This window comes from Tenrec ecaudatus, chromosome 1 (assembly GCF_050624435.1).
Source record: "Tenrec ecaudatus isolate mTenEca1 chromosome 1, mTenEca1.hap1, whole genome shotgun sequence".
Lineage (NCBI taxonomy): Eukaryota > Metazoa > Chordata > Mammalia > Afrosoricida > Tenrecidae > Tenrec > Tenrec ecaudatus.
The window spans coordinates 69,698,084-69,720,021 of record NC_134530.1 but is presented as its reverse complement, the minus strand read 5'-3'; the positions used below and the strand labels follow the sequence as shown (position 1 = coordinate 69,720,021).

Below are 21,938 nucleotides of genomic sequence, written 5' to 3'. Positions count from 1 at the left end.
TTTTGAAGCTTGAAATGAGCCATCAGCTGGTCTCCATCCACCGGAGGCAGCAGCGGCAGCAGGAGAGTCAGGAATGGGAGGGGATCTGTAATGTGGGGCTAACGGCCCTGGGGAACAGCTGCCTCCTTTGCCAGGAGACCAGAACCTGATGGTGGTCAGCTACCATTACCGGACATTTGATAAAATATTCTATTGGAGAAGCCTGATCAAAAGGGAAAAATGAAGAACAGACTTTAAAATCTCATGGAATACAGATTTTCTGGAGCCAGGGAAGTTGCATGGACCCTGCCTGGTCTTGGCACGAGGAACTCCATTTTGAATCCAGCACCTCCATCTTAGCTCTCAAACTCACCCCTTGCTGCCCTTCCCCTCCCTCGGTGAACACCCTTCTCGGAATAATGACTGCTGTCAGCACGGAATGTACCCAGAACACCAGGTGCCCCAGGCAGCCTGCCAGCTGCACCTGCTAATAGGAACCTCCCCACCCCCTCCTTCTCTCCGCCATATAAACATTTCGCCTAGGCACCTGTAGGGCGCGGCTTCAATAGCTCAATACCCTGAGTTGCTGAACCCGCCCACAAGCTTCTCAATAAAGCCTGCTTCTAAAACTTTGCCAACTGGATCTTTGGTTCTGTTTCGCGCCCCAGTAAACCTTACGACCCCTAAGCAATTATTCTGACACACGATCTTTAGACTGTAGCCCAAACATGTTCCCTGAATTCTTCTCTTTTTTAACAGACGAGCATATTTATTCAGGGCTCTATTTTATTTTTGGCTGGGCCCAGACTTCGAGGTGGACGCCCTCAGCGAGGATAGCCCCCGTTGCTTGGCAGTTTGGTCCTGCCGTCCCTCTCTGGCCTCCCTCGTTCTCTTGGCCAAAAGCTTGGCGTACTCGGCAGCCTCCTATGCTTTCTTGGTGCGCTGCTTCTCAGGGCAATGAGCCCGCGCTTGTGCTGCAGGACGCGCGGAGTCACAAGACTCTGAGTCTCGGGCGCTTTGGTCCTGGGTCTCTTGTCTTCTTTGTTCGGGGCTTTCTCACAATGTGCTGGTGGACATCATCTTCTTTAGAGACTGCAGAGTTTGCGGATTCTGCTGGCTCTTTTGGGCCCCAGGCGACGAGGCACGTTTCTATCAGTCCTGAGATTGCTCTCTCTCCTTGCTTTACAATAGCCGAGTTGAGAACGCTCACATTGGCACCCACAATGCAGCCTGGGCAGATTTGCGTGTCCTCTCCCTAGTTCTCGTTGGTCTGTGGCAGGAGCGTCCCCAACTCAGCAGCAAGTGGACACGGCCGGATCAAGACACCTTGCTTCATGGGAAAACCTTGCTTGTCATTCCCACCGCTGATGCTGACAACATTGCCCTGAGCCTCAGCGGCGACTCCCGTGTCCATTCGCTTCTCATAAAAGGTGCGAAGTTTGTGTTCCTCGTCCACTTCAATGCGTTTCTGGCAGCCAGTGGCTGGGAAGGAGATGTTCAGCTTCGTGGTGAAGCAGTCGACCGCCCCGTGACGCCACGGAAAAAAACCCCTGAATTCTTCTTGAAACCAAACATTAAATAGTTTCACTCCACCAGAAAGAAAAGTCTGTCCTGATTGTTTGTTCTTTTAAGATCTGCCTCTATGGGATCAAACTGACAACAGCAGTTTCAAAGATTAGGTCGAAAACTTAGTGGGCAGGGAGCTTCCGTCAGCAGGAGAGTTATGCTGACAGCTCAGAGATGGAGAGTGAGAGTGTCCAGGAATGGGAGTGGGGCACCATCTAGCTCTTCTGGTCTCATGGCAGAGAAAGCAGTGGTTCATGGAGACAATGAGACAACGCATTTCATTTCTTCCCCCTGACCTCAGCTCTCTTTCTTATTGTACTGCTCCAGGTGTAGAGAGACCAACCTGTGTGCCTGAATGGTCACCTGCGAACTCCTGTACTGCCAGGAACTATGCAACAAACTCTGAAGTAGAACAGAAGCACTGAAAATTGCACCAGGCCACCTAACTGCGATAGCTCTTGAAGTCATGACTTAACCCTCCAACCCAAGCAAACAAACCCTATGGTCGCAAAGCAGCAGCCTCAGCAGTTGCTCTTTTTGGCTGCGTCAAACTGCCCATGGCCCACGGCACCAGCTAACTCAGCTTTCCCCCGGGCATACAGCTCAGTGACATCAGATGCAGGAATCAGTTGCGCATCATTACTGTTAATCTATTTGGGATTAGATGCCCTTCCTCTCCGGCCCCAGAGCACCGTTTCCTGGCTCTGGAGTAGGGATGCATCTGTCAGTGTGTGAATTCCAGTGAACATCTCGGAGGCGTCTCCATTTACACAGAGCCTCCTGTATAGTTCCAGGCATACAGTGTCTGCGCCATCAATGGTGTTTCACCAAAGAACTAACCGGATTCTGTATTCCTGCTGGCAAAAGATCACTTTGGTCATGGTAGCCTAGCACTGTGACTGGAACCTGCTAGCCCAGGTGGGAGACGGCCCCTGAGGAGGCTCTGCACTGGCCTCCTCTACACAGACCCACGCTGGGAGCTCCTCGGGCCAGAGACCTGCCCCCACCCCTTGGCTACCTGGGATGGCCCTTGTCCTTCTGGAACACTCCATGAGTGCCCCCTTCATCCGAGCCAAGAGCTATGGAAAGGGGAAGGGAAGGTGACTCTCCCTCTGCAGTAGGGGTGGGGAGGTATGGGTGTGCCCACGAGGGGCATCTGGTCACAGGGCCAGTGAAGAGATGACCTGAGTCTACTGAAGAGCATGGAGAACAGGTCCCCATGGCGACTGCTTTCAGCTCAGGGGAACTTTACTTGCTTAATTCCAATCAGATGGTGGCTAACAGTGAAATGTGTGAGTGATTTACAACCCTGTCAGAAAAGGTCACTGCAGGTTACCAACAGAGCAGGGGCCTCAGGAGGGGCACAGGCTGGGGTGGCAGTCAGCAGCCCCACCCTGCATCTCACACGCTTCACACTCAACTCTCCTGCCTGGGAGCTGAACATCACCAGCTCTAAACACCACGGGGCAGTGAGGAAACTCATGTCTACCAGCAGGGCGGAGAGAACTGGTGTGGGCTGGTGTGGCGATCTAAGGAAAGCCGATAAAAGGCTACCAACAAGGAGAGAGCAGGCCCACCTCACCACACTTGCCTTTATGCCAAGTCCTGCGGGGGGGGGGGCTCCTGTGGGAAACAGAAGGATTTCTCCCAAGCTGTCTCCCCCAAATATATGCCAAACTTAGCTGCTTGCGAAGGACTATACACTTGGAGGTCATCAGGAGTAGGTCAGGGGTCATTCTCCCTAAGAGCTATCAGCCATCTAGAGCAAGCAGTCACCACTGTTTATCCCACAACAAGTAGGGCCCACTCCCTTCTGATAAGGATAGTAGTTGTCTGTTTCCTTGTAGGAGACCCCATAGAGGTCAAACCCATCCAAGGATGACCAAGGTTAGGCTGCCATCATGAATCTAGGGTCAGCCCATCTTGTCACATGTATACCCCCAATCCCTCTTCCTATTGCGTGTATGTCCCTAGACCATCCCCTCTCATTACTGTATTACCTATAGCACAGCCCCTTCCTGTGATGTATGTCCTCACCTATAATTATGGGGCTTGCAGGTCCCCAGAAAATATAAAAGCCTGGGCTAGCATTAAATATCTCTCTCTCCCTCCACGTGAACCACCAAGCGAGGCTGAGGTGAGCATGCTACCATGAATTGTACCTGACTCCATTTATTTCAATATTTCTCTTCTATCTCTCATGCTCTCTATAACTTTACTATGATCTTTACTTATTATCGCTGTACAGTTGCACCTACTAGACTCGTAATGATGTGTTAGGGGCTGGCTTCCCCTGACAGCCTCCCATCTACCCCCAGGGTCCAGAGCCAAGGGGCACACCAGGAGCATCCCTGAAGCCCCATGCAAAACCAGTCCTGTCTCATCCCTCAGTCACAGGATGAAAATTTGCTCTCGGTGGGACAGCTGGTCCAGGGCTGGTGGCACTCAGGGACAGGCCTCTTGTCAGGAACGCACAAACTCGGAAACAGCTGCTGCATTTAGAAACATGCCCTCTGCCAGTCCGGCCACCGCTCTGCACTTCCCCTCCCGTCCAGACGTCCAGGCGTGTTCTTGTGAGGGGCACCCAAAAACCTTGGAATTTTTTTCTCAAAGCTATGTATTTAATCTTTTTAAACAAAACAGCCTTATCACTTAGTCCTCTCCATTACTTTACACTGAATACATATGTCAAATCTGCGATTCCATTCTTGGAAGAAACATTTTTCAAACTCATCTGTTTGGATGGCTGAAAGCTCCTCCCTTGTTTCTTCACCTCTTCTATGTCATCAAATCGCTGTCTTTTCATGTCCCCCTTCATTCATGGAAACAAAAAGGAGTCGCATGGAGTGAGGTCAGGTGAGTCAGGTAGGTGGGGCAAGAGAAGCATGCTGTTTTTTGCCCCAAACTGGCGCCCTGAGATGGCTCTGTGAGCAGGTGTATTGTCGTGGTGGCAAAAACAGTCCCGTCTGCCACCGTGGGATTATAAAGAGACTTTCCCCCAGCTTTGTCTCCCCCAAAGACATGCCAAACACGAGGGGCTTTTTGCTAGCATGTGGGGGGAGGTCAGATGCTTACAGACATCCTCCCTGGGGGCAATCACCAGGCTCTGGTAGAGCCCACTCCCTGCTGTTCAGGACAATGGGCTACTGCTCCCTGAAGGCTTGCCCTCATCTCATGGATTTGGTTCCTGCAGGTGGGGTGCACACCCTACTGATAAGAGCCTCTATCAGCTGAGCCAGGGAACAGGCCAAACCGGCTCAGTGACATCCAAAGTTAGGCTGCCATCCTGAACCTGGGATCTGCTGATCTTGCTACTTGCCTACCCCCAATCCTTCCCCTTCCTATTAGGTGGATACCCCTAGATCACCCCCTCCCATTACTGTATTCCCAATAGCACAACCCCTTCCTATGACGTATGTATTCCCCTGTAATTAGGGGGCTTGCATGTCCCCAGAGAAAATAAAAATCCTGGGCTAGCGTTAAAGATTGCTCTCTCTCCCTCCACGTGGACCACCAAGCAAGGCTGAGGTGAGCATTGGTACCATGAAATGTGTCTGACTCCATTATTTCCAATCTCTCTTCTATCTCTCATGCTCTCTATGACTTTACTATAATCTTTTTTTACATTTTATTAGGGGCTCATACAACTCTTATCACAATCTACACATATACATACATCAATTATAGAATCTTCACTTAATATCGCTGTACAATTTTGCCTACTGGACCTGTGATGGTGTGCTAGGGGCTGGCTTCCCCTGCATGCCACAAATCAGGCCTTTTTCGTTGCACACTGTTAGGTAATCTTTTCAGAACCTTTAAATAGAAAGCTTGATGAACAGTCTGACCTGGTGGAACAAACTCCAAATGCACTAGAGTTGACATTGTCATCTGTTTGGGAAGTTTTGATGGATGTCCAGAACAAGGTTTGTCATCAAACACCTTTTTTGAAATTAAAAAAAAAAAACACTTGTAAACTTGAGTTTTCCCAAAGTGCTGTCCTTGTAAGCTGTGTTCAACATCACAAAAGTTTCTGCAGCATTTTTTCCTGAGCAAGAAACAAAATGTCACAGCCGCATGCTGTTCTTTTAAATCAGCCATCACAAAAAACGAGGTTCGAGTGAAATTTCTTTTATGAAAAAATTCAAAAAAATAAAAGAAAAAAAATCACTGCAACCAGAGAGAACCTTACCAGGAGACGCCACTGGGTGCACTAACTCAGAGTGAATTGCTTGATGCTTGCCTAGCGGGGGGGGGGGGGGGGGGGAATGCGTATATGAAAACTCTGCTCTGCCTACCGTAATTCCATTTGTTGGGGGTACCTCCTCCTACTCTGCACTCAGCATCTGGTTTTCATCTGGAAGTAGGGGGACAGCCACAGTGTGGAGGGAAAGAGACCAGTCCTGGGAAGGCACCAAGCACAGGCACTGCCCTGGCTTCCCCACCTGGACAAATCTGCAGCCTGGATGCTGAGGGCTGGGCCATGGCCTATACTGGCTGGAGCCTGAAGCCACCAGTCTTTCCCTTAAGGGGTTCCTGACACCCTTTCTCCCCTCTTCTCGCTTTCTGTGTCCCAGCGGCTGACGCTTCCTCACAGCCCAGCTACACTTGGCCTTGGCGGCAGCAGCCCATCTCTGGTTCGTAGCTGGGTTCTTCCCAGGTACAAGCTGGCAGCCCCTTGTTGCCAGGGTCCCCAGAGAAGATGCCTGGCTGTGCCTGGCATCAGCTTTTCCGGCCTGTCATTCCTGGGGGGGCACTCAGGCTACATATAAATGAACGGATGAGGGCGATTTTATGGGCTGTCCCTCATTCCCAACAGTGTTCTCTGTACACATCAGGCCACCAGATACCCAGGAGACACACATCTGCTTCTTCCTATTCACTGCCCTAGGTGCTTGGGGCGTCATTACTTATGTACCTGTGACACCTGGAGCTCCTTGGGAAAATGAAGATTTATTCACTGTATCATTTCCAATTGAGCTTTAACATTCATAGCTGTCACTGTTTATGCAGAGTGAAAGTGCTAGTTCCTGCCAAATGTCAGCACAGAAACACAGCCCCGTTACAACTCTTTATAAATTACTCCAGGGACCCAAGTGTAGCAGACTCATTCAAAAAGCAAGAGGACAAGAGAAGGCAGCTTTTGGCAGCTTTGCCAGAAGCCTGTGGGGTTGATGACACCCAACTGTGAGCAGGCTTGGATCTACCAAGTGATTCATTTGTTTTCCCAACAAACACTACAGGAGCGACTGTTCTGGGCCAGAGCCCTGGGCTTGGCTGTCAGGATCGCGGAGACACAGCCCCTGCCTTAGGGTGACCTATACGGAAGCCAGCACCTCTGATGAGTCTTCAGGGTCATGGGCATGGAGGGAGGCCAGGCTGGTATGTGGGTTCAGGCATACCTCATCTTCTTGAGTGCCAACAAGCGAGGGGGTGTGGCAGCCCCACTAAGAGCAAGTCTCCTGGTGCCATTTCCCCCAGCAGGTGCTCACTCTGCGTCTCTGGGCCCTATTTCCCCACGGTTCTGGCTCAGGTGGCTGGGTGCTTTTCATCGAGACTGGGACCCAGAAGTAAAGGTGGGAGGCGGAAATGTCAGGCGGTGAGAGCCCTTCTGAACAATGTGGGTATGAGATGCTGGAGGTCACCCAAAAAGGCAAAGGGGACCTGAGCTGTTGAAACCGCCCCTTGGCCATCTGTCCCCCACCTGCCACAGAATGGGAGTAACCATAGGGCCTACCTCATTGCCTGTGAGGATGAAACAGGTGGAGAGCAAGGTCAGTACCCAGATGTACCTACGTGCTTTATAAATGGTGGAGCCCCTGGTGGTACAAATAGTTAATGCACTCGGCTGCTAACGGCAAGGTTGGAGGTTCCGGTCCCTCTAGAGGCTCCTCTGGCGACGACCTACTTCTGAAAATATCGGCCATGGGAAATCAGCTGATAAATGTCAGCTCTTCCTGCTTCTATCATTCTGATGGCGATGAAAACACCGGGATGGATGAATTAGCATAGAGAACGAAGAACGAGAAGATGACCAAGGATTTACTCTTGAGAGAGAGAGAAATTGACACGGGGTAGAGACCTGCAAAAGGCGAGAAGCCGTTTCCAGGGAAATAGGAAGAAACCAGGGGAGAATTAGGAAGGCTCACTGCTCACTGCTCACTGTGGTCCAGTCAATTCTGACTCAGCGTTCCTGAGGGGCTGGTTGGCTTGAACCTCCGACCTTGTGGTCAGCAGCCCAAGGTGTTGCCAGGCTCCTTCAAGGAAACAGAGCTTTGGCAAACCGGAGCAGCAGGAGCCTGGGGCCTGGGAGCATTTCAGAGAGGAAGGTGTGGCCGCAGGGAAGACTGGAGTGCTCCTGTGGGGCCCCGCTCATTTATCTGAAACACTGACTGAGCACTTGCTGGGTGCTAGTGTAAAGCAAGCACTTCCACTCCTTGGGGCCACTAGTGAAGAGAGCCGGAGCAGCAGGGGCACCATTCTCTGCGCGGAGGACCCTTAGGGAGGGCAGTGCACCTGGGGCTGCGGCTATTCCACAGCTTTCCCACGGCGGGCGCTCGCAGCATGGTGGGCTTGGTCGTTAAACTCCTTTGCTCCTAGAGCTTTGGGAATAGCCTGTGGGTGGTACACAGTGAGGAGCTCAACCACTAGCCGAGAGGTTGGTGGTTCCAATGCACCCAGTGGTGCCTTGAAAGCCAGACTTTGCGATCAGCTTCTGCAAGGTCAGAGCTTCGAGGGCCCCACGGAGCAGTCCTGCTCTGCACGCATGGGGCCCCTGTGCGTCAGACCTGACTTGACCTCAAGCAGCAAGGCACCGCTCTGGACTCAGCACAGCTGGATAGCGTTCCGGAGGCTGTACATCTTTATCAGAGCAGCTAGCCTCGTTTTTCTTCCGTGGAACGGCTGGGTGGCTTAAACACCAACCCTCCGGATCGCAATCAGACTCACCACCAGGGCTCCTTTAGTAACAAGAGAGCGTGGGGACGCCAGGGCTGAGGGATTAGGGCCCTAGTTCTGGGGACACCACAGTTGACTGGCATAACAGTTCACCAAGCCAGTGTTCTATGTCCTAATCTGGGAACCTAAAAGCTCATCCAAGTCCTCCACGGCACGCCCATTGGTCCCTCCATCCAAGTCCTCCACGGCACGCCCATTGGTCCCTCCCAGTCTCGAGGAGAGGAGAGTGAAGAGATGGAGAGGCACACGGGAACAGCGAGTCCCATGGACCAGTGGGCCACACAAACCCCCGTCTCCCCAGAGCTAGGCGAGACCCAACCACCCACCAACTGAGCTGGAAAGGATCACATTAGAGGGTCCTGGGTAGTGGGGGGCAGGGGGAAAATGTAGAGCAGAATTCAAAATCCTAAAAGAGAGCAGGCTTGCTGGTTGGCTAGAGATTGGTTGGACCCTCAGTTATCCTCTAGGCCTAGACCCGAACTCACCTCCCTGTCAAAATAGCCACTCCAGATCAAAAGGGCAGCATTTATCCCCCAGGACAATGCTCACAGGGTTTGGGAAGGAAGGAACGGGCACTGGAAACGCAGGAAGCACTGCTCAGGGTTGGGGTACAGTGAAGGGATCATAACGCATGAGTTGCATCTTAACGTGCATGAATTGTTGAATCTGAAAGCACGAACGCTCTAGGAACCTTCCCCTAATTCACAATAAGTTAAAAAAAAAACAGAAAAATAAAAATCTAGTGGGCTCCCTCCCTCCTCTGCGCCATCGGACAAGACTGCCACCTACTGGGCAGATGTGAGAAGTGTCTTCCCGTTTAGAGACTTGCTTCCTTTTCTGTCCCCACAATGCCAGCGGGCCCGGCAATTTGCCCCTTGGTAAGGAACAGTCCAGGGCTAGACATTTCCCTGACCGTCTATCTCTGATTCTTGTACTTTTTGCCACTTTTTCACCACTTCTTTGGTCACATCCTGTTTAAAGCCCAATGCTGAAATATTAAAAATATGCAAATTTCTTTCTTTTTCCCCCAGTGCCAGGCAACACAGGAATGCTCTATGCTAATGGTATATGTCTACGTATTGCTTGACTGGTGCTTTCCATCCGTCCCTGCGCCCCGAGCAAGTGGCAGCCAGTGCGCCGATGCTCTGCACGGGGCCCCGAGGCCTGCGCCCAGTAGCAAAGGGGAGGCAGCACAGCAAAGGGCCTGATGCAGATATTTTGAGGGCCAGGAAAGCTGGGAAGTTACAGACAAATGTTCCACGGGGATCCTATCAAACACAGACAAACAAATCCTAAGCCCTGGGGCTCACATCATTTTGAAGAAACAGCTTTAAAAATATTCAGCAGAAAGATTTTATGTGAACGGATCTTTTCGTGTCAGGGTCTTGTAATGGTTAGTCGGTGAAGTTACAGGACCACTGTCCTCGGACAAGAAAGCTGAAGCAGCCACCTGCCGGCACAGCAGAGGTGAGCGAAGACACAGGCTTCGTGGGGCAATGGCTGAGCTTTTAAAACGAGATTTTGTCATTTTGCCTGTGCCTGAGAGGGCCATGCAGTTGAGAACATCTACTCTTGAGACCGGGGTTTGGGCAGGTTCGCTAGTTACTCCCCACCTTGGTTACCTCATCTGTAAGCTGGGGGTGAGAGCAGCGCTCATTTTGAGGAGCTGATTGGAGGTTTTGAGCTAACTGAGGATGCTGCAAACACTGACAACGAGGCCTGGCCCAGCAGTGGTTCCCAGGTACCATGACCATTACTGGGGCCAGCTAGCTGTCTTTACCGTGAACACGAGGTTCCGTGCGGGCAGGGACTTTGTGTCACTTGCCAGGATTCACGCAGTGCCAGCTCAGTGCCTCCTGTGCTTGCTGAGTAAGTGAACGAATGAAAAGCTCCCATCATTTCAGAGCAAACCAAGTCTGTGAGGAATGCCTAAATAAATCACATGTCTTAGGATTAACCTAAGTAGCTCCCCAAAACCAAGCAGCTAAGGCACAGTAACAATTAGAGTCTTGTCCCCACCACAGCCTCTTCATATCCTAGGTGGGTTTAGGGAGAGAAGTCACGGATTCAAAGCCTTGTCTCTGTCCAGTTTAGTCATGTAGGGCCACTGTGTCTCTGTGTGCCGACATCTCTCAAAGATGCTATTGTGTTCGTGCAGGGTGGGAGATAACGGTTGTTTTAAGCCACTAAATTGCAGGGTGATTTATTACGACGCAGCACTAGGTAACCATATTGATGGACTGATTTGAACAGTTTTTGTAGATCTATGTAGAGCTGGACCATAACGGCTTTTGTCCTGATGGCATCGGTTGAAGGAAGATGAATTTGTCTGTCCCAGGAACGCTGTAGTCGCCATGGCTGCGAGCTAGGGCTGAGAGAAGGGTTCCTGGGGGTCACCACACTGCCCGGCCTGCACTGCCCCTCCTTGAGCAGAGCAAGGGAGGCCAAGGGCCAGAGGGGGCCGATGAAGAAGGGACGCGATGAGGGGCAGAGGATGGTCTGAAGTTTCGAAAATTGCAGTTTTCCCAGCCAGCTCTCTGAGGCCCTACCAACACAACCGATATGAACTGCTATAAACTTTACACGACTCGAAGAAACATGTTTTCCGTAAATTGGTCATTTGGTGAACTGGCTACTCAGCAAATCGGTCATTTGGCCAATTGATTTTTGGCAAGCTTGCATGTGGCAGATTGATTTGCAGTGAATTGGTCTTGCGTCTAATTAAGTCATACACTCATTGGTATGTTCCTAAGGTAATAATTTATTTCTAAAAAGTCCTAGCATGGATATGATATATATCATAGATATGTGTTCTTTTTAATTCCCACCAAAATCAATTAATCTCTTCCTCCAAAAATACTTTCCCTGGCTTTGCGATTCCTCTGAGGAGGGAGACCAATTAGCGAGGACTTCTGCAGCTTTAGACTGCTGGTCATGATGAAGTCCCTGCCTGCCGCTAATTCCTGGAATCACGACTCTCCCTGGGAGGAAACTGCTGTTTTTCACGTCAAAGCAATTATAAATGGAGATAAATTCCTAGCAGGCCCGCTTTGGAGGAGCCTTGTTTTCACTTTAATTTTGGTCTTTTTATGTTAAATGGGATGCTTATTAAAAGGAATTCTACACTCTTCATTCCCGGAGAGAAACCTAAGAAACTAGTGGGAACGGGAGTGAGTGCCTTTCCTTTGCTTGCTGTTTCAAGGGAAGAACGCTATCGGAATGGACAGCTGGAGTCTCCTGACAGCCAGGAGGTGGTGCATGCATTTCTCTTCCATTCCCCGAGTTTGAAGGACGCTAGAAGGGCAGGTGCGTCCCATGCGTCTGACACAAGGTGCTGGCCCTGCCCCGCCCCCGGCGGCCCTGCCCAGACATGAGGGAGGAGTCATTCTGTGAAATCATGCTCCGGCAGACAAACTTCTCCTGAGAAACTGTTGGGAGTGCCGTGGGATAAGTGGCGGGCTGCTAGCTGGAAGGCAGGCAGTTGATACCTCCCAGCTGCTGCACCCCCAGATCGACAGTCTGGGGCACTGGAGGGAAGAGGTCTGTCCCGTCCTATAAGGTTGCCTTTGATTGAGGGCAGCGAGAGTGGGCATTACTCAGGGAAGGGGGAGAAAAGGAAGAGGGAGGCTTGTCCCCACTGAACAGCTGGCCCACACCCCCCTCTCAGTGAGTTTCAATCTTCTCATTGAGAGGTGGCATCTACGGGCTGCCCTGGACTCTGGGCAGGAGGTGATGCTGTGGGACTTTGGAGGCTGGATCAGAAAAGGTGGAGCAGCTTCGAGCTGGCATGTTCTGGAATGTCCACTCCAGGGGCCTCCCCTTGGGGCCAGCCACCGAGCTGAGTCAGTCCAGGGGACAGTTCCAGCTGCGTTCAAAATACAAGAAAGAAAGACCAAGTTGGATGTCAGAAGAAACTCTGAAACTTGCTCATGAACATAGATTAGCTAAGGTGAATGAAAGAAACAGTGACGTAAAGAGCGCTGATGAGAAGATGACCAAGAAAAGTATTATAATAGAAGGTGAAAGGGAGGGAGGGGGGAAAAAAAGGAGGACCTGATGCAAGGGGCTTAGGTGAAGAGCAAATGCCTTGAGAGTGATTGGGACAGGGAGTGTATGGATGTGCTTTGTACAGTTGATGTATGTATATGTGTGGATTGTGGTAGGAGTTGTTGGAGTCCCTAATAAAATGTAAAAGAAAAAAAAAAAAAAAAGAAGGTGAATTTCAAAGTTCTTTCAAAGCTTAAAGAACTGAAGGAAACTCCAAGCCTAGAATTACAAATTAAAATGGTCTATGGAATGATGTAGAAGGCCTCAAGAGGGGAGGGCTGAAGAATCCAGTCACGGCACCCAAGAGGCGGTGGACAGTCAGCCACTTCAGGAGGTTGTAGATGATCAAGGACTGACGGCACTGAAGGAAGCAGGCCGGGATGCACACGACGCACCGGCAGAAATCAAGGCTCCAGGATGTGACAGATGCCCACTGAAGTGTTTCAATGCTGGAAGTGTTCATTCCTCTATGCCAAGACATCTGGAAGACAAGCTACTGGGCCAGCTGACTAGAAGAGACATCCATATTTGTGTCCACTCCAAAGAAAGGTGATCCACTAATATCAGTACTCTCATGCACTGGTAAAGTCTGGCTGAAGATAATTAAAACAAAACAGTTGCAGCTTGTACCAGCGAGGCACTACCAGAAACTCAAGCTGGGTCAGAAGAGGACCTGGAATAAAGTATAACATTGCTGATGTCGGCTGGATCTTGGGCAAAAGCAGAGAATATCAGGGCTTTTGATTGGGTGGCTCATGAAACATAATGGAAAACAATGAGAACGGAATTTTAGAACACTTCATTGCGCTTACTTGGAATCTGTACATAGACAAAAAGCCAGTCATTTAAACAGAACAAGGGGGTGCTGTGTGCTTTAAGATCAGGAACGGCATATGTCAGGGTCATGTTATTTGATCTGCACTCTGAGCAAATACTCCAAGACGCTGAGTGAACTGTATGAAGAAGCGCGAGGCATCAGCACGGACAGAAGGCTTATTAACAAGCTGGGACACACGGGTCACACAACAGTTTCCTGCAAAGAGGAGGATTTGCAGTTCGTACTGATGGAGATGAAGACTACAGGCTTCCACACGGACTACACTGCAGTGTAAAAAACACAACAATTCTCACAACTGGACCTACTTCAATTACTTAGAGCCAGGTAAGGATCCGTGGTCTTTGATAAGAGAATTTGCTTGAGCCCCAAATTCTTGATCCCTCACATCTACCCCTCTCCCCAGTCTTAGACGCAAATAGAGGTAAAGGGCGAAACATGTTAGAAGGCTTGACTGTGGGGTTGTTTGGCTGGGGCCATGAACCTGCAGTCCTCTCACTGCACCCACAGGCTGCAGGCTGCAGTGGGGGAGGGAGGGAGGCGTCCCCAGAGGCCACCGCCATGACTCCTGGAGCCTGCGGAACATTTGGTCACTGAAGTTTCACAGACTGCTGATGTCCCCTCAAGGACTTGGTCTTTGGAACCTAACCATGTCAACAGCATATTTCCTCATCAATGGAGGGGCTCCCTCAGGGAACAAGGGAGAGGGTGAACACAGGAGACAGCCTTTGAGGGACCCAAGTTGGAGGATCAGTCTCAGAGGTGGCCTGTTGTCTGGGGAGGACAACTGTGTAACATGCCAGGCAGGCTGGTCGATCTGGAGAAGAGGAAGTTAGGAGGCAAGGCCATCAGCTGCCTCCTCCACCACCCACACCCGCTGCAGAAGGAACAATGAGCGATACCCTAAGGCTCTCTGAGAACCCACTTTCCTGTTGTCTTCTCAGGGGGAGACTGTCAGCACTGCCTCCACCCCACTGGCAGTATGGGGGCAGAGTGACTATCCTTGGTACACGCCCCGCCATACCATTCCCCTTCCTCTTTCGTAATACAAGCAAACACACACACAAAGAAATCCTAGTGCCTGACGCAGGTTTTGGCACACTACAGATGCGCAGTCAATATTCTTTTCTTAAACTAACCAACCAACCCTGCCCTTCGAGGGGGAGTCACCACTGACTCAGCTCATCACTGCCATTCACTGACTCCTTTAGGTCACGACGGCTTCCTCTCTCCTCCAGAGGATGCCATCCTCCTGGCCTTCTCAAACGCAGAGACCCCACCTCCAGTCCTTTCCAGTCATCTCAGACCTGCCAGACCTGCCTCCCCTGCAGGTGCCTGGAGGAGTCCAGGCGGGCGGGCGGCTTTGTGGGCCAGGCGTTGGGATGCTACAGCCACTGTGCTCTCTAAACGCCAACTCCTCTGAGCATGTGGACTGGTTCCCCCTGGTGGACAATCGTTGCACGCACATTCTTTGTATTTGGAAGCCACTGTGAGGCGTTCTGGGGGTGCAGAGGCTAAGTGCTCACCAAGAGTCCGTGGGTCATCCCCTGGACCGCTCTACAGAAGAAAGACATGCTGTCTGCCCCCCCCAGATTGGCAGCCGTGAAACCCTTACGGGGCAGCTCGACTCCGTCCAATCGAGTCACCAGGAGTCAGACTTGACTCCCGGGTGAAAGAACAAGGCATTCATCCAGCAGGCGTGTCCTGAGCACCTGTTAGGAGTGTGGCGTGTTTGAAACGGCTTGGAGGCCTTGGTGTTTTGCTGTTCTCACAGGTGCAGACATTCAACCAAAAAGGTGGTGACAGCTCCGTGCGCCTTCAGCCTCTGCCAACGTGAGCTGCTCTTTCAGAAGCGCAGCCTGGTTCTTGACGGGGTCGGATACTGGCAGAGCTTGAGGGCCATGGCACTCCCACTCTGGAAGGCTTCATTACTGTGCCTGAGGCTAAGCCACTCCCCCCATTAATTTAGTCGATCCATTTCTACTGAGTACCAATCACAGTCCAGGCCCTGAGCTGGGGGAAGAGACGGTGTCAGTCATTGGCCTGGAAACGCTCCAGGTCTGCAGAGAAGGGCAGAGAGGCAAGTGGGCACCATGCCACTGTAGGTGTGGGGACGTCACTCACAAGACACCCCACAAACCTGTACGGAGGCCCTAGCAATATGTGAGGGCTGTGCTCGGGACACAGGATAAGTGTCACGGTGGCTGCTGAAACCGCGCCCCGTCTACATAATGGACGGCTGCCATTTTGGAGACCACTGCTCCAGGAGAAGGGGGTATCAGGGTGGGGGAAAGGCTTGAGAGAGGGCTGACTTTGTGGGAGGTGAGGTAGAGGCTGGATCAGGGAGGCCTTAGGCAAGAAATGGTGAAGCAGGTCCATGGGTGAGTAGGGGGCGGGCAGGAGAGGAAGGGGGTCTCAGCATCACCCCATTTAGTCTTCTCTGGGTGGTTAGATTAAACTCCTTGATATGCTTCTGCTGCCAGGCTGCCCCCTTGCTCCAAAGCCAGCAACAGTCCCCTGCCGCGGGGTCTGACCTTTACTTAGGCCCTCCATCCTGCATCCCTTCGCTGGCAACACCTCCCCAGCTGGGCTCATCTGCTCCAGCGGGCAATCAATAGTAATTTCCACACAGCTACTTCCAACAAACAAGGCCCACAGACCCACATGTTCCTGCAGGGGTCAAACAAACACAAGACTGGTACCGCTGCGGAAGGGCTGAGATGACGGACATGCCTCTTAGGTTGGAAGCAAGCCTGCAGACCTTTGTTGCCCTGTCCCGGGATATCACTTGCATATCTGAGTCCCTGTACCTGTCTGCTACTTCTGCCCCTCTCAGACTTCCTGGACCCTGGCTCAGCCTGTCACTATGGGCAGAGAACACAGTTTCTCTTCTTACTGATGTGCAGGCCTTTGCTGCTCAGTGGTCCTCCCTGGGCTGGCCTTCCTGGCCCTGCCCCTTCCTCTGCCATAAGCCATCTCATCCTCACCTGGGCAGTTCCCATCCTACCCATTCTCTCTTCTCTGGGCCTCCAGCACACAGGGAGTCCAGCACATTCTTATTTTGGGGCCCGACTTAAAGGAAAGCTCTCCCCACTGACCTCCGTCCTCAAGTTTCCCCACACCGGCACACTCCTGCCCAGTTGCTCTTCCCAAGCACTGCTGTTTCAGCTCAGTGCTACCCACCAAGACAGTGCCAACTACTTTATCAGCCATTCAAGGTCTTTGTTTGCTTCCTCTTCTAGGGTTTCCTACACAAGCATTTTCCAAAGAATCTATGTGGCATTCTCCAGACTCACCCTGCACTTCCCTATGTCCAACCTTTGCTTCCTGGGGCCCTGCAGTGATGGGAGGAGGCTGCAAAAGCAGATGCCCATGCTTTATTCTGGATTATAGGCTAAAGTACAAAAGGGTTTTAATTTAAAATTTTTAAGTTATTTTTTTTCTAAAAAGGGGGCAGTTGGCCTGTCAATCAGGTTTATTGTGCCAACTAGGCCAATAGGAACATGTATGTGGAGCTTAATCAGGTCCCAGCTTGATTGGAGGGCAACCAGATACATGGCTTTCCAAGGCCCACCCCCTTCTTCTCTTTTCCTCCCTGGTGATCAGACCAGTGTGCTGCAGCTTGAGCTGTTCTTTGCCTCAGCCGTGTGCTGCACTACCTGTGGGCCGAGCCAACCCATGGATCTTGCTGCTAGAGCTTGCGGCTTCTTTGAGGCCTGTTTCGCCATGCTGCTGGCATGCACACTGCTTGAGCCTGAGGCTGGTGGATTCTGTCACAATGCATCTCGAGATTCCATGGGGCCTGCTTCGGGAGGCTCCTGAGCTACTGACTGTTGCTGATCCTCCCCATTGCCTTTCTTGCCTGAGGGAAGATTCCATTGTCTGCTTCCTTGACCTTGGACTGGCAGCTTGAGTGAGTTGCAGGACTTTCAGTATATTAACTGTTCTACAAAAGTGAGTTGAACTGAACCATCCATACCACTGTGTGGACTCATTAGCTGTCATAGTCCTTCTTGCTGTATAAACCTATCCTTTTACATATACATAATCATAAGTGTCCTGGTTTTGTTTATCTGGAGATTCCTGCCTAACACAGGCCAAATATGTTCGGGAACCTATTATACCATTCCATTCCCAGCCGCACACGCCCCCGTCCCCACTCTCTCCTATCTTCCCAAATTCTTCCCTTTCTTCAAGGCTTTGTTTCAATGCTACATTCTCATTGAACCTGTCCTTGCTCCCTCCTGTTCCAACAGTATCTCCCCTCTCTGAGCTCATGCAATGAAAGGGAAGGAAGGGACACCGGCAACAGCTGCCCTGTGCTACCTGTTTAAACAGGTGCTTGGTCAGTTGGATCTTTGAATCAAGTGGGCTGGGTAAGCTTGGAATGGGCACTTAACTGGATTGAATTATGCCCTCTCCCCCCAGCTCTAGGCTCATATTTTAGAACCCGTGAAAGTAATCTTATATGGAAAATGGTCTGTGCAGATGTAATTAGGAGAGATCCGCCCTGGAAAAGGGCCTCCTGTAGGGTCAAGCAGTGGGACAGTGAAACAGAGGAAGCCCCTTGGTGAGATGGACTGACATAATGGCTACAATCATGGGCTTAAACAACAATACTGCTGAAGAGGGTGCTGGGCCGGGCAGTGTCCCGTTGTACTGTACACAGTGTTGCTAAGAGTCAGAACCGACTTGCAGCCTAAGAAACAACAAGGTGTTATTAAGTTAAGGATCTCCAGAGGGGATCATCCTGGATTGTCCAGGCAGGTCCTCCATCCAATGACAAGTGTCCTTATAAAAGACACACAGAGGGGAGACACTTGGAGAAGGGGAGAAGCTTCGTGAAGGGGGAGACAAGACTGGAGTTATGCAGACACAGCTAGGTAAGGCTAGGACCTAGCAGAACTAGATGGGACCAGGAGGCCAGATGGCCCTTGGAACATCTGGAGGAAGCTCGACTTTAGACTTCTCATCTCCAGAAACGTGAGGGAACAAATGCTTGTGGTTTCCAGCTGCTAAAGTTTGTGACAATTCCTTACAGCCACCCTGTCACTTTACTATCATGGAATCGACGCTGACTCATCGTGGCCCCCTCTGGGTTTCTCAGACTGCAACTGCTCATGAGAGTAGAAAGCCCATTCTTTCTCCAGAGGAGCGGCTGTTGGTTTTGAACTGCCGACTATGTGGAGCGCAGCCCAATGCGTAACCACTACACCACCATGGCTCCCTTACAGTCACCCTAGAAATTAAGAGAGGTATGTAACCTCTCGGTGCTTCATGGTTTTATCTCCAAAACACCCCAAAACCCTACTTCCATCATTCATTTGAGCAGCCAGACACCCGCCAAGTGCTGGCTCTGGACTCGTGGGGTGAATCTGCGGGCTAAGGGAAACGATGCACAGTGGGGGCTGGCATGTAGTCAGAGAAACCTTCTTCATATTGCTGTTAGCCCAGTGCGTTCCCTGGAAGAATGAGGACATTCCTCAGGGCGTCTCTGCTTACAGGGAGTTACCGTGAATGACTGGGATCGAAAGCCGCTCTGGACCCGGCAGACTCCAACGACGGTTAGAGCGCAGACCAGGACTGTCATTGCTCAAGAACTTGTCGGTCAGTATTGAGGCTGCATCTTTGGCCTCCCGAGGCTCTCGAGGGCCCTCAACCACAAGGCTCTTTGTGACCAAGAGAAAGCCCCAACCCTCTTAGGAGTCCCTGTGAGGTACAAAGGACTAATGTGCTCAGCTGCTCATCAAAAGGTTGGAGGTTCAAGTCTACCCAGAGACGTCAGAAGAAAGGTCTGGAACACTACTTCTGAAAAAAATCAGTCACTGAGAACCCAGTGGAGCACAGTTCTACCCCCAACACAACTGGGGGTGCCGGGAATGGGAGATCGACTCTCCCTGCCTCCTCCAGGGACCTGGAGCGGTTGCTTCCCTTACCTTCGTACTGCACTTCCAGGTGCATGGTGCGCAGCACCTTCAGCACGCAGTCCACGATGCTGGGGTGTGTGGCCCCGATGATCGACTGACAGGACAGAGAACAGGGTGAGGTGGTTAGTCTGCAGGCTGGGTTTGGAAGGATGGAAAAACAGCTGGGGGCCCTGCGGGGTGGAGGAAGGGAGCTCGGTGGTGGACCACTGGTCTTGGCCCCACACCACCTTTAACCTCTTTTTCTAAAGAGGCAGAGTGTGACGTGGGCAGAACCGAGACTTTGGAGTTAGGAGGGCCAGTGATGGGCACCCTTTAAAGTGGAGTTGGACGGCGCTGTGCGGTTCCCCAGGCTGTACCCTGTACAGGAGCAGGCTGGACCATGTTTTCCTCCTAAATAACCTCTAGATCACGGACCTTCTGATTAGCAGCTGAGCGCTTCATCACTGTGCCACTGGGGCCCTGCTCCTACCTCGATGGCCTTAATATCTTCTCTTCTTCAGGAACCTCACCCAATCAGTCGGTCCCTCTTTCCTGCCTGTTCTGTCTCTGTCCACGCGTTAGTTCCTCTCCTCTAGCATCGGGTAAGCGCCAAACTGCTAACTGCGAGGTTGGCAGTTCAAACCTACCAGCTGTACGATGGAAGACGGATGAGGCCGTGTGCTCTGCCAATGGTTGACAGCCCTGGACAACCCTTTCAAGGGCTGTTATGAGATGGAACGGCAGTGGGTTTGGTTTAGGGGTTGGAAGCTCACCATGTTTAGTGGACCTGTCCCTGTCTTGTCTTTCCTGCTTGCTCCTCTTTGCCTCTCGCCCCCTTTACACCTAAACATCCAAGAGAAGCCATTGCTTCATTCCCTGTTCCTTCTCGGACAGGAGGCTGCAATTTACCTCTTTCTGCTAAGGGACACCAGTCCCTAACTCACCCAAACTTTTCCTGCTGCCGTCCTTCCGTCCTAATCTCTCTGTTGCAGCTGACCACATCCTTCTTAGGCAAACACTCGCCTGTGACTCTCACCACCTCATTCCCTGCTGCTTCCCTTCCGCTGCTCTTTGCGCTCTTTTTCTAAAGAGGCAGAGCGTGACTTTGGAGTTAGGCGGATTTGGATTTAAATGCCCACTTTGTAAATAGTTTGTACTCAGTATGTGGCTTTAGATAAGTCACATAGCACCACTTTGAGGCCCTGTTCCATGTCTTTACAAGGAGAGTCCCATGGCCTCCCCGAGCATGCGAAGACAGCATGGAAGAACCCAAGGAGGCCCAGGCTGGCGCCACTTAGCCCTGGGACCCTGTGGAAATGATGGCGTGAAGAGTGTCTGGTACGCAGCCTGTCTCCTAAATACTGGACGTGTCGGCTCCTTTCTTGTCTTACTGGCACCTTCATCCAGGACCCTCTTCTGCGGCCTCAGTAAGCCCTGAAATCCAAACAAACTTCACGAACCTGAAATCTTTCCTTTCTCCTTCCTAACAGGCCCCAGCTACCGACCTGCACAGTGAATCTCACAGCTAGTGAGGAGGGGAAGCAAGAGTTAGTATTACCACCTCGACGTTGTCCATGTTTGCTGTTGTTGGTTTTTAAACGCATGATTCAACTTTCTCTCTGTGGCCACTTGGTGTGTCCCTCAGCTGGCCGTTTGGGAAACACCAGGGCCCTCACTTTACCGGGTCAACACCTAACTCTTCCCAAATCACACTGGTTTCTCGCTCTGGACGGCAGCACCACCCACCAGCTGTCTCCTCTGACACCTTTCCTCTTACAACCTCCGTCTGTGCAGAACCAGCCGTCCAACTCCGCTGCCACTGCTCCAGCCTCTGCGTCTCTTTGAGGCACTCGGTGTCCCCCTGCTCCAGCCCGTCCTTGGGAGCTGCTCTGGGAACTTAGAAGCCACGCTTGGGATCTTTATCCCCCTACGCCTTACTCCTCATAGTGTCTCCACGAGGCCACCATGCTCCAAAACCACTTCCTCACCTTCCAGGGCCCTGGCAGAGAAAAGAGCTGGCAGCCACAGCACAGTGGCGCTTTCCCCAGCCCTGGGCCTGGGCCTGGGCCTGCTGTGCTGTGCACACACGCCCCACCCGCCCTCCTTGAGTCTCCCCCTCAGACTGACTCCCTTAGCCCTTTCATCATCCTGGTTGCTTGTCTCAACCACTTTGAAGTCTGCCAACATTCTCCTGATCTCTAAGTAAACAGGACAAATCACTCTGCTGGGACACGTGAACTCTGCGCCCTGCCTTGGCCTTCTGGCAGTCGCGCTGATTGAAGGGCAGGCCTGCGGTGGGGCGGGGCTCAGCGTGGCCTGCTGTGTGGAGTGACTGCAGCTGCGGATGGCTCACCTGGGCAGTCCTGAGAGTCTGCAGGGACAGCTGCTGGGCTTTGGGGGACGTGCAGGGCAGTAACGCGATTAGACCTTTGTACACTTGATTCTGGTACTTAGGGTTCCCATGGACCAAAGCATCCAGCAAGACCTGCACTTCCTCTTGGGTCTCCTCTGACTTAGACTTGGCCAAATATTCTGCTATGGATCGGACACCTGCGCAAAGAACAGAAGAAGAGCTCGCTTGGAAGGGACTCGTGGAAACCCTCCTCACGCAAGACCACATCGAACACACAGGGCTGACATCTAGTCGG

The 21,938-nt window shown here is 51.7% G+C and overlaps 1 protein-coding gene across 1 annotated transcript in view; it reads right to left on the bottom strand.

The window, feature by feature from the left end:
- ARMH1 (armadillo like helical domain containing 1) overlaps window positions 1-21,938 on the bottom strand; it is a 42,226-nt gene that overhangs the window by 4,739 nt on the left and 15,549 nt on the right. The window contains exons 4-5 of the mRNA XM_075555367.1: window positions 21,644-21,840; window positions 19,321-19,405 (exon numbers count right to left, since the gene is read on the bottom strand). Coding sequence (XP_075411482.1) covers window positions 19,321-19,405; window positions 21,644-21,840 — 282 coding nt within the window. The remainder of the gene's footprint in view (window positions 1-19,320; window positions 19,406-21,643; window positions 21,841-21,938) is intronic.